This window comes from Bos grunniens, chromosome 10, assembly GCF_055505025.1.
Source record: "Bos grunniens cultivar Pamir isolate PY7600 chromosome 10, Bosgru_T2T1.0, whole genome shotgun sequence".
Taxonomy (NCBI): Eukaryota; Metazoa; Chordata; class Mammalia; order Artiodactyla; family Bovidae; genus Bos; species Bos grunniens.
Window position 1 is genome coordinate 56,636,572 of NC_141174.1, and position 12,313 is coordinate 56,648,884.

Consider the following 12,313-nt stretch of genomic DNA (forward strand, 5'->3'; position numbering starts at 1 on the left):
CTTCCAAACCCCAGGATACAACACAGGTCTCCTGAATTGCAGGCAGATTCTTTACCATCTGAGCCACTGCTGTTGTGCAAACAGCAAAGAACAAAACAAAAACCCTGCCCTCCAAAGTTTTATGTATTAATGGGAGAGACAAACGAGTAAAAACTGAGCAGGGAGATGTTCCTGTTACTATGAGGTAATCAAAGAATGCCTTCAAAACAATTTTTTAAAGACTTGGCAGGAGTGGAGTACAAATAAAACTAGCTCACCTAAACAACCCTGAGATGGGCCTTTTACAGTCTGAGGGTTATCACCTGGGTCATCAGAGCCACCCCAGCTACAGTTTTGTACAGTCAACAAATGGCATAATGTCCTTTAAAAAAAAGACTCCTTTGTTTAGAAATGGAATCCTGCCTATGTCCTGCGTGTTCTTCAGTTGATCGGGAATCTTCCCCTGTCCTGGATCCAAAGGGGGTTGGGGACCTCCACTCCTCTTAGGCACCTCACGGCTGGCGTCCTTGGCCAGCCTGATGTATACGATTAGTGGCAGCAGGGGACTGAGTGCTTTGCTCCGATTTTAAAATCTCCAGCGATCTCTGCCTCTGGATCAGAAGCTACTACGCCTTGAGACATGTTAGAACTGGACACGGAACAACGGACTGGTTCCAAATTGGGAGAGGAGTATGTCAAGGCTGTATGTTGTCACCCTGCTTATTTAACTCATATGCAGTGTATATCATGCGAAATGCCGGGCTGGATGAAGCATAAGCTGGCATCAAAATTGCCGGGATAAATATCAATAACCTCAGATATGCAGATGACACCATCCTTATGGCAGAAAGCGAAGAGGAACTAAAGAGCCTCTTGATGGAAGTGAAAAAGGAGAGTGAAAAAGCTGGCTTAAAAGTCAACATTCAGAAAACTAAGATCATGGCAGCCGGTACCATCACTTCATGGCAAATAGATGGGGAAACAACAGACTATTTTCTTGGGCTCCAGAATCACTGCAAATGACTGCAGCCATGAAATTAAAAGATGCTTGCTCCTTGGAAGAAAAGCTGTGAGGAACCTAGACAGCGCATTAAAAAGCAGAGACATTACTTTGCTGACAAAGGCCCACATAGTCAAAGCTATGGTTTTTCCAGTAGTCATGTATGGATGTGAGAGTTGGACCATAAAGAAGGCTGAGCACCAAAGAATTGATGCTTTCAAACTGTGTTATTGAAGAAGACTCTGGAGAGTCCCTTGGACTGTAAGCAGATCAAACCAGTCAACCCTAAAGGAAATCAATCCTGAATATTCATTGGAAGGACTGATGCTGAAGCTGAAGTTCCAATACTTTGGCCACCTGATCCGAAGAGCCAGCTCATCCTGCTGCTGGGAAAGATTGAAGGCAAGAGGAGAAGGGGCGACAGAGGATGAGATAGTTGGATGGCATCATCGACTCAATGGACAAGAATTTGAGCAAACTCCGGGAGATGGTGAAGGACAGGGAAGCCTGATGCTGCAGTCCAAGGGCTCGCAGAGTCGACGAGGGCTGAGTAAGCAAACAACAACAGCGCCTCCAGAGCGGAAGCCCGGTGAGGCCCACCCCGCCCCCCAGCCCCTCCAGACCTGCCCCGCCCCGCCCCGCCCCTCCGCAGCGGCCCGCCCCACCGCCGCGCCCCGCCCCGCCCCCACCACGCCCTCGCCCTCCGCGGCGCCCTGCTCTCGCCCCGCCTCCAGTCCCTGGTCCTGCTCCGCCCTCGTCCCGGTGCACAGCTGGTTCGGCGCTCTGCGCCCCAGGGTCCAGGCCAGGCCCCCCGGCCGGCTTCTGCGGTCGCCATGACGGCGGCCGTGTTCTTCGGCTGCGCCTTCATTGCCTTCGGGCCTGCGCTTGCCCTCTACATCTTCACCATCGTCACCGAGCCGTTACGCATCATCTTTCTCATCATTGGGTAAGGCGGTTGCGCCGGGAAACCCGGACCCGCGGCTCCCCTCCCCCGCTGGGGGTACCCGCGATCCCTGGCGCCCCACCAAACTTCTTGATCACGTTGGGCTTTAGAGCGGAGAATGGTTGGAAGAGGGAGAGCTGAGACCCCTTTCCCTGGGACTTCTTGCCCTCCTCCGAGGGTCGGCGACCTCAGAGAGCGAGCTCACATCGTAAAGGAGCTAACACCGTGGGTCTCAGAAAACTCTGACGCTTGGTTCGGTAGTCTGCCTAGGGTCCGTGGGTGGGCGTTCGTCATACATTAAAACTGTGTAAAGAATTGTGGATAACTTCAAATATGCATCTTTGATTTATTTTGGAGAGAGCGCGCCTCAGATTCAAACAGGCGTCTGTAATCCCAAGCTAGTTAAGAGCCCTTAAGCACCTGGGGATCAGGTGCTTTAAAACACACTCCTGCCCAGCCCCTACCCGTGATCAACTGAATAGGAATGTATAGGGGGTGGGATTCAGAACACGCAATTTATTTTAAAAGACCCAGGTGATCCAGGTATGCGGCCAAGGGGTAGAAGCCTGTGAAAACTCCGCGGCACCTGTAGTACATCTCTTTGCAGGAGCTTGGTCAATACCGAACTCCTGTGGCGAATGTGATCATAATGCCAGTTTTCACCTATCTGGCAGCTCTTACTGGAGCTTCCCCATGACCCTCTGTGCTGTTGAGTCTCAACTGGCATCAGGAGAAACGGCCAGGCCAGGCCAGTGAGTCCCACCTTTTCTGAACTTCTTCACCTCTCTCACTGTATTGAAAGTGCTGCATCACAAGAGTCATTTAAAAACCAATATAGAGGGACTTCACTGGTGGTCCAGTGGTTAAGAATCTGCCCTTCAGTTCAGGGGACTCTGGTTCGATCCTGGTTGGAGAACCAAGATGGGACATGCCTGCCTTGGGGTAACCACGCCTGCTGGCCACAACTAAGATCCTATGCGGCCAGGTAAAACAAAACAAAATACAATAGAGATTTGGGCAGAAGGTCTGTAAAGCTTGTTATAATCATTAAACTCCACAGGAATGTTGTAAAAACCAGACGTGGGAAACTGATCTAGATCAGAGCACAGGCTTTCAACATCTGGATTTTAAACAACTGTTCTGTTAATAGAGACATAGACATTTTCCTGGAAAAAATATTTACACATCAGTGGACACAGCTTTAGTTAGGAAGCTTAATTAGCAAATAACGAAGTTTCCAGCCAGACAGTCCTTGGCAAATAGTCTTCAGATGTACTTACAAAAAGAGGGGTCAGTGAAAAACGTGATTTTTTTACGAAAAATTTCAAATTCCTCTTGGACTGCATGTTTGTTTCACCAGGGAAACCGCACATTAATTAAGAACAGTTGAACGTTTTCTGTCAGGAAATCTCTTTATTCTCAAGCAGGGTTTTATTTTTATTTATTTTATTTATAATTCTTTCAGCTGTAAGCAGTATATCTTGGCTCTATACATTTTATTTATTTTTAACTTTTTACTTTGTTTTGAGCTGTAGCCAGTTAACAATGTTGTGATAGATTAAGGTGAAGAGCAAAGGACTCAGCCATATGGATACACGTATCCATTCTCCCCCAAACCACACTGCTATATTTAAAATGAATAACCAGAACCTACTGTGTTTGGAGAAGGCGATGGCACCCCACTCCAGTACTCTTGCCTGGAAAATCCCATGGATGGAGGAGCCTGGTGGGTTGCAGTCCATGGGGTCGCGAAAAGCCGGACACGACTGAGCGACTTCACTTTCATGCATTGGAGGAGGAAATGACAACCCACTCCAATGTTCTTGCCTGGAGAATCCCAGGGACGGGGGAGCCTGGTAGGCTGCCGTCTATGGGGTCACACAGAGTTGGACACGACTGAAGCGACTTAGCAGCAGCAGCAGCAACTGTGTATAGCACATGGAATCGTGCTCAGTGTTATGTGGCAGCCTGTACATTTTATTATTATTATTGCCATGTGATATGTGGGATTTTATTCCCCAACCAAGAATCTAACCTGCTCTCCCTGCATTGGAAGCTCAGAGTCCTAACCACTGGATGACCAAGGAAGTCCCTTTTTTCTTTCCTGCTTTTAAATCATTTTTGATCCTGTTCACTTATAACTTTTTTCCCCTCCAATTTTCAGAGCTTTCTTCTGGTTGGTGTCTCTGCTGTTTTCTTCCCTCATTTGGTTCACGACAGCAACCCTTATTGGTAACAAAGATGAACCAAGAGAGAAATATCTGCTGATTTTTGGAGTGTTAATCTCAGTCCTTATCCAAGAAATGTTCCGGTTTGCATATTATAAACTTTTAAAGTAAGTGTTTGGTTTACCTTTTTCCCCAGTGTTTTTTTGAATTATTATTTAGTAATTTGAAACATTAGTATGTTGTTGTATTTGAAGGTCCGTGTCTTCCTACATAGTTCCAAGCCAGGGGATGGTACACTTCCAGCCTGAAAATATTGAGTATTTTGAGTTGTGGGCCCTCATTCCTTCCTTCACTCATTCAAAAAATATGTCTTGAGAGTTTGCTTAATGCCATGCACTACTCTGGGTACTGGGGATACATCATGATTAAAAGACAGTCTCATGGTGGTGGTACCTTATAGTGGAAAGAGACAACAAATGAATAAATAAGAAAATATATCATACATTACAAGATAAGTGCCATAGAGAAAAATAAGGTAGAGCAAGTCATCGAAACAATAAGTACAAAAACTGTTCCAAATCAGAATTTATATGTGCTTCTCTTTGACATCACCTAAAATAGATAATTCTTATGGCAGTTATGCTTGCCATAATTTTGACTGTATTGGGGAAACAGGTGTTCATTTTGTGATAATGTCATATGATTTCATGTCTGTAATAGAAAAATACATTAAAAAAAAAAAGTGGGCGTGAGTTCCCTTTCTAGGCCAAGAAGCAGGTCATCTGTAGGATCCATGAGGAGCTCACGTGAAACCACTGTTTGAAAGCAGAGCTTGAACTTGGAGCAGTAGTTTCCTTCCGGCAGTCATGAGTTTGGCTTTGATTACGTAGTAATGCTTAGTTAGTAGGCTGATAAATGTGCTGTTTTTTCATTTCTGCAAATGAGTTCATTAAAGCACTTTATGACTTTCAGGGGTGCAACCAAGACAGAAAGGACCTCAATAGCATCTCTTGTAATAGGCTTCTGATCCTTTGTTCCTGTCAAAATGCCAAGGCTTCTGTATTTTTTACTTGATGCTTTTAATAACAGATACTGAAATTTTAATAATGAAGCAATTTAAACCACGAGTAGAAAACCAGGAAGCCATTGCTTAGAAGCAAAAGTAGTATCTTAGAAAAGGTTTAAAAATGAAAGTTCCATTAGTTCCTGGAAATATTAAAGAGCAACAGATAAAAATCAAAGATAACATTTCAGGTTCCATGGGAATTACAGTATCCTTAAGAGATGGACATTCAGCTATGGTTGAATATTTCTGGCATGCAGCAGTTAACTGCCATTCCAAAATTTAATTTTTACTGTAGAATATGGTAAGGTAATAAAAATCTCCCCTCTGTCTCACCTCTACCATGCACAGGCAAAAGCGGTCTCTCACATGGTTGTCATCTTATCTCTTTCAAGACTGTGCATTCCTCATTTTCTCACCTGGCCCTTAGAAGACAGGGATGTGACTTCCAAATCTTTTCCTGTCTCTGTTCTTTTATGTCAGTGGACACACCCCTTTTTGGCAATGCCCGGGGTTTACCTGTGCCCAGGACCCAGCACAGTGCCCCGCTGTGGTCAGAGTGGTTCAGAAAGCAGGGCCCTTCCCACCGTTGACAGGGCACTTTTCTCTTAAGCCAGTTTCTAATTGTACTGGACTTTCTTACTCTAACGTCATCGTCATTGGCTCACATTGGTTTTGCGTTTTCTGATTTCAGTAGATTTTCATAGATAGGTCCTGGCTTTAGTAATAACCCTTTAGGTCTTGAGATTCTACAACCTCAGTTACCTGAATTGGCTGAGTATCTGCTGTTCTTTACTGTTGTGTTTCTTCATGATTTCCTCCTGAAATGCAAAGCTTTATTGGCTCTAACCCAAGGTTCCAGTGGCAACCCGCTCTAGTACTCTTGCCTGGAAAATCCCATGGACGGAGGAGCCTGGTAGGCTGCAGTCCATGGGGTCACTAAGAGTCGGACACGACTGAGCGACTTCACTTTCACTTTTCACTTTCATGCATTGAAGAAGGAAATGGCAACCCATTCCAGTGTTCTTGCTTGGAGAATCCCAGGGACGGGGGAGCATGGTGGGCTGCCGTCTATGCCGCACAGAGTCAGACACGACTGAAGTGACTTAGCAGCAGCAGCAGCAACCCAAGGTTCCAAAAGACAACAAGCCCAACATGAGTTGCCTTTTTGTGGGGAGTGGGGGCGGGGAATGGCGGCTATTGCTGTGCTGCTTGTGGGATCTTAGTTCCCTGACCAAGGATTGAACCTGCATCCTGGCAATGACAGTGCGGAGTCCTAACCACTGGATTGCGAGGGAATTCCCCATGGGTTGCCCTTTTTAATGAGGGCAGTGAGGGCATAGGACCACATGCGGAAGGAAGTATTGCTGTCAGTCTGCAGGCTCTCAGGCCAGGAAATTCAGAGAAACCTCCTTGGCCTTCTGGGGAAACCATATTTGGTCCTCCAAAAGGACCTTTGGCGATTTGCAGATAAATAATAGGACAAATATGTATTAACAGGTGCCTTTGTTTGCCTTTACAAAATGGATCTGCAACAAACCTTTGGAATATGATAAGTATTTTCCTAGCACATTTTTAAAATGTTGGATGTTATATAGTTACATGTTAAAACAAGTTTGAAAATTATGTACTTTACTCATGACTAACATTTATATAGATACATTTAAGTTGCTCTCTTAGGCTTCACCAAATTAAATATAAGAACTTCAGTTTAATCAATATTTTAACTATCTCCACTGCCAAGGTAGGTTTTGAAATTTTAAGTTTAAAGTACTGCCTCAATAATATTTTTGCTACCTGAATTTGGTGCCAAGATTAAAGTGTGGAGAGCTTGCACCAGTTTTATATATATATATATATATATATAGAATTGAATCAAAGTATTTATTGTTGTTTAGTCACTTCAGTAGTGTCCAGCTCTTTTGTAGCCCCATGGACTGTAGACTTCAAGGCTTCTCTGTCCATGGAATTCTCAAGGCAAGAATACTGGAGTGCGTTGCCATTTCCTTCTCCAGGGTATCAACCCGGGTATCAAACTTGCGTCTCCTGCATTGGCAGGCAGACTCTTTACCACCGTGAGCCACTAGGGAAGGCCACTTATCATTGTAGTTCAATATGAATTTATTTCATGACTCAGGCCTTAGGAACAGTGCTTCATCTTGAATGAATGAATCGTAACTTTCAGCCTAGCAAAGCATTGCACTGTGAGAAATTGACACGTGGCCACAAATGATAGTTTTTTCTAGCTTAATTAGAAGGAAAAAAAAATCCAAGTTATGGTCCTGCGTATTGCCTAAAATATACACTAGAATGTTTTTGGCTTGGAGTGAAGCTTTTGTAGTTTCAGTTGTCTGATAATGCTGATCCCATAAAGATTTGGTAATTTAAAAATCATTTATAGAAGAAGTGATAAGATAATCATTGCTATAACCTTTTAAAAGGCATAAGTCTATTTTAAAAAATTTCTAAAATAGTGCATTTACATGCATATTCCGCGGTACTTTCCCTCTCTTACACACACATGTAGAGTGAATCAGAGCAAACAAGAAAGCTGGTATTTCAGTTTATATTTCAAAAAATTGAGCTTTTTCTTTTTTTGTTCTTAGAAACAATAATAAATGCAAACAGAATTTTTCCATTTCAGTAAAATGGTGAAATGAAAATCACTGTCCCTCATGTCATCAGTTGTGTGTTGTTCCATCAGGAACTTGGAAGCAGATGACGGTGCCTTTTACTTTTTCACTTCCTGGTATTGGCGCTGAGAACTGTTGGTGCACTAGACCTTTCCTTCCTCATAGGAGGAGGACATTTACAAAAGTTTTCAGTTTACAGCCTTAATATATTTGTGATAGCAGTACTTTGTTATACTAAATATCAAAAATCTTTTATTCATTACTGAGCAATTTATATAAAACAGAAATCTTCCAAAATTTACTGATTCTATTATACCATTATATCTGTTTGTTGATGGAGATTATTGCTCTTATGTAGGTCTGTAAGCATTCATTAGCCTTTCAAAACACTCCTGTGATAGGTGAGTTTATATAGGCTACTTGGGCATTTCAGGTGGTTACTGTTCCAGAGAAAGGTGGTCACAGTATGGCAAATGAAATGGCAAATTTTTCTTTTCCTTGTTTTTTTTTTTTGGTCTTGTTGTGTGGCATGTGGGATCTTGGTTCCCTGACCAGAGATCAAACCTGTGCCCCCTGTAATACAAGTGTTGGGTCTTACTTAACCACTGGACCACCAGGGAAATCCCAAAGACATTTTTCTTTATGCATATTACTATTTTGATTGAATTCTGTGTTGCCTTGTTTAATACATTAAATAATATATATATATATGGCAAATATATATAAATATATATTTATATTTATGTGATGAGATAGGCTCACTGCAGTGAATATGCATACCTTGAAATTTAATTAACACAATAACCCAGAATATAAGTTCTGTGTTCTGGCTAATTTTCTACTCTTAGAGTTAACCTCACTCACTCTTGTTTCAGCACTTGTTGAAAAGTCATTCTAAAATGTTTGGTTCCTTAGTAGCTTTACAAAATGTATTTTATGGTAAATATAATTTAAATATCCTTTGAGTCAGGAATATTGTTGCAGACTTTCTAACCAACAAAGGATAGTAATAGTGACGAGAGTGGAACTGACCTGGCCACAGTCCTGACACATTTGTGGCGGAGTGGGGGGCAGGACTCATGTAAGTTTGCAGGTTGTCCACAACAGAAGCCTGGATACAATCACTCTGAAGATCATTTCTTACTGAGCAGTGGTTCTTTCAGGTGTTCACTTATCTTCTTTTCTGAAGGTAGCATTTTATTCTCCCCTGAAGCCTGATTGGGGATATGAAAGAACTGTTTTAGAATCAGAAGACCATGTGATTAGGTATCCATATGAGAGTTCAGACCATCAGTGTGAACAGGATTTAAAAGTTAAGGAGAGGGACTTCCTTAACTCTTCCTTAAGGAGAGGTAGTCTAGTGGTTAAGACCTGGCTTCCAGTGTGGGCGGCAGGTTCGATCCCTGGTCAGGGATTTAAGATCCCACATGAAAGATCCCCATAAGAACAACAAACAAACCTAAGACTAGAGAGAGATGGGGTGAATGACTATCAATCATTGGTAAAGATGGCTTTTTTGAGCAATTGTTGCCTGAACTAGACTTTGAGGAATGAGTACCATTCAGGTTCTACGGAGTGGAAGGTAGAAGGGAGGGTGGCACAATAAGTCTAACCCAGGCAGAAATGCAGCAAAGTACTAAGAAAGTGGAATTAAAGATACAGTACTTTGGGGAGAGGAACAGTTCAGAGTGGTAGATGCCATGGCATGTTGAATTAAGTACTTCCTAACACAGACTGGTTCCAAATAGGAAAAGGAGTACTTCAAGGCTGTATACTGTCGACCCTGCTTATTTAACTTCTATGCAGAGTACATCATGAGAAACGCTGGGCTGGATGAAGCACAAGCTGGAATCAAGATTGCTGGGAGAAATATCAATAATCTCAGATATGCAGATGACACCACCCTTATGGCAGAAAGCAAAGAAGAACTAAAGAGCCTCTTGATGAAAGAGAAAGAGGAGAGAGAAAAAGTTGGCTTAAAGCTCAACATTCAGAAAACTAAGATCATGGCATCCAGTCCCATCACTTCATGGCAAATAGGTGGGGAAACAGTGGCTGACTTTATTTTTCTGGGCTCCAAAATCACTGCAGATGGTGATTTCAGCCATGAAATTAAAAGACGCTTGCTCCTTGGAAGAAAAGTTATGACCAACCTAGACAGCATATTCAAAAGCAGAGATATTACTTTGCCAACAAAGGTCTGTCTAGTCAAGGCTATGGTTTTTCCAGTGGTCATGTATGGATGTGAGAGTTGGACTATAAAGAAAGCTGAGTGCCGAAGAATTGATGCTTTTGAACTGTGGTATTGGAGAAGACTCTTGAGAGTCCCTTGGACTGCAAGGAGATCCAACCAGTCCATCCTAAAGGAAATCAGTCCTGAATATTCATTGGAAGAACTTATGTTGAGGCTGAAACTCCAATATTTTGGCCACCTGATGCAAAGAAATGACTCATTTGAAAAGAGCCTGCTGCTGGGAAAGATTGAAGGCGGGAGGAGAAGGGGATGACAGAGGATGAGATGGTTGGATGGCATCACTGACTCAATGGACATGAGTTTGAGTAAACTCCTCAAGTTGGTGATGGACAGGAAGGCCTGGCGTGCTGCAGTCCATGGGGTTGCAAAGAGTTGGACACAACTGAGTGAGTGAACTGATACTGAAGCTTAGTCATGGTGGTGCTAGTGGTAAAGAATCACCTGCCAGTACAGGAGAATAAGAAATGAAAGTTCAGTCCTTGGGTGGTGCAACCCACTCCAGTATTATTGCTTGGAGCATCCTGGACAGAGGAGCCTGGCGGGCTATAGTACATAGGGTCGCACAGAGTCAGATATGACTGAAGTCACTTAACACACAAGCTTAGTCATAAGTATTGCTTTTTTTCCCCCTTATTAAACCCAATACTGATGGCTTGTTTACTTATATTATTTTTCCTATTCTTTGTGAATGTCAGATAAAAGGCAAAAGTTGATTGGAAATTTTGGTTGATTTTAGTTATTTGAAGCTTTGTTGTACTCATTTAAATGGATTTTAGATTTAGAGTATAATCTGATCAAAAACCTCATTAAGTATCTGAATTTTAAGATACCTTATGTGTTTTTCTGATATACTACTTTAAAAAAATTATATGTGTGTTTTTATTTTAGAAAAGCCAGTGAGGGTTTGAAGACTATAAACCCATATGAGAAAGCACCCTCTATGAGATTGCTGGCTTATGGTAAGTTAGAGCTGCATAGTGTTGTAAAGATAAAAAAAAAAAAAAAAAAAAAAAACTTGACCTAAAAGCCATTTTTATCTTTTATAGCTTTGTGGGTTTCTAGTAGTATTACTGCATTGACCTATTGGTGTATTTTTTTTTTTTTTTTTGCTTTCTAGAGCCCTTTTATATGGAGAAGGCAATGGCACCCCACTCCAGTACTCTTGCCTGGAAAATCCCATGGACGGAGGAGCCTGGTGGGCTGTAGTCCATGGGGTCACAAAGAGTCAGACATGACTGAGCAACTTCACTTTCATTTTTCACTTTCATGCATTGGAGAAGGAAATGGCAACCCACTCCAGTGTTCTTGCCTGGAGAATCCCAGGGATGGAGGAGCCTGGTAGGCTGCTGTCTATGGGGTCACAGAGAGTGGGACACGACTGAAGCAACTTAGCAGTAGTAGCAGAGCCCTTTTATAAAGGAAAGTGATTTCAATTGACTCTTATCTGTGTGTCCATTAACTATTAACCAAATTTGACAGTTAGGTTTTTATTAACATGTATACACTCCGTTAACAATTTCCAAGTGATGTTACTATTACCCTCTCTGGGTTGATTCCATGAATTTGTACTGGGAAAACTCTTCATATTAATACAGTTAATACCTTTTCGTACTTTTCTTTCAGAATTATGGTTTAAAGGTTGGATCTAGGTTCCTAAATTGAGTCACCCAGCTTGACTGAGGGATCCCTCTTTACAATGCAGTCACCCCTCAAGCTCAATTGCATCAAAATTAATTCTGTAGACTCTGTTATCATGAATTAAAGTCAGAGCTTTAATATCATATCCTTCTGTCTCGCCTGTCACTTCAGAGCCTTCTTGGATCTCTTTCATTTTTCATTTCTCTGCTACATTTCACTGTCCATTCCCCCACGCCTCCACCCCAGTTCATCATTTTGCCAAACACTTGCCTTTTCTGAGACAACTTCCCACTGCTTCTCCAACAGTCTGTGCACCCTTTTTCCTTCAGCAAAATAGTGTCCCCCAGTCCTTGGGGATGTGATTTGAAGAGAAATCATAGTGTGAATAAGGTTTAACAGTGTTTTCCTTCCTCTTTAGTTTCTGGCCTGGGCTTTGGAATCATGAGTGGCGTATTTTCCTTTGTAAATACCCTGTCTGACTCCTTGGGACCAGGCACGGTGGGCATTCATGGAGACCCTCCCCAGTTCTTCCTATATTCAGGTATGTGTCTGGTTTGAATGTTCAGACTTCTGGTCTATGGTCATCCCTAGTGGAATTCCCTGGTTTAGGAATTCCAGTGAATAGAAATTTATGT

General features: G+C 42.5%; 1 protein-coding gene across 10 annotated transcripts in view; it reads left to right on the forward strand.

Annotated features, from left to right (window-relative positions):
• The first annotated feature begins 1,622 nt into the window (after positions 1–1,622).
• Positions 1,623–12,313, forward strand: part of APH1B (aph-1B gamma-secretase subunit) — a 57,194-nt gene continuing 46,503 nt past the window's right edge. For 3 of the 10 annotated variants that reach the window (XM_086321382.1, XM_086321384.1, XM_086321385.1), the window contains exons 1-4: positions 1,635–1,925; positions 4,087–4,257; positions 10,929–10,999; positions 12,097–12,219. In XM_086321382.1, the coding sequence (XP_086177508.1) occupies positions 1,813–1,925; positions 4,087–4,257; positions 10,929–10,999; positions 12,097–12,219 (478 nt within the window). In that variant the 5' untranslated portion in view covers positions 1,635–1,812. Of the gene's footprint in view, positions 2,675–4,086; positions 4,258–10,928; positions 11,000–12,096; positions 12,220–12,313 lie in introns of all 10 variants that reach the window. The other 7 variants (XR_015134721.1, XM_086321378.1, XM_086321381.1 and 4 more) reach the window with 5 other exon arrangements.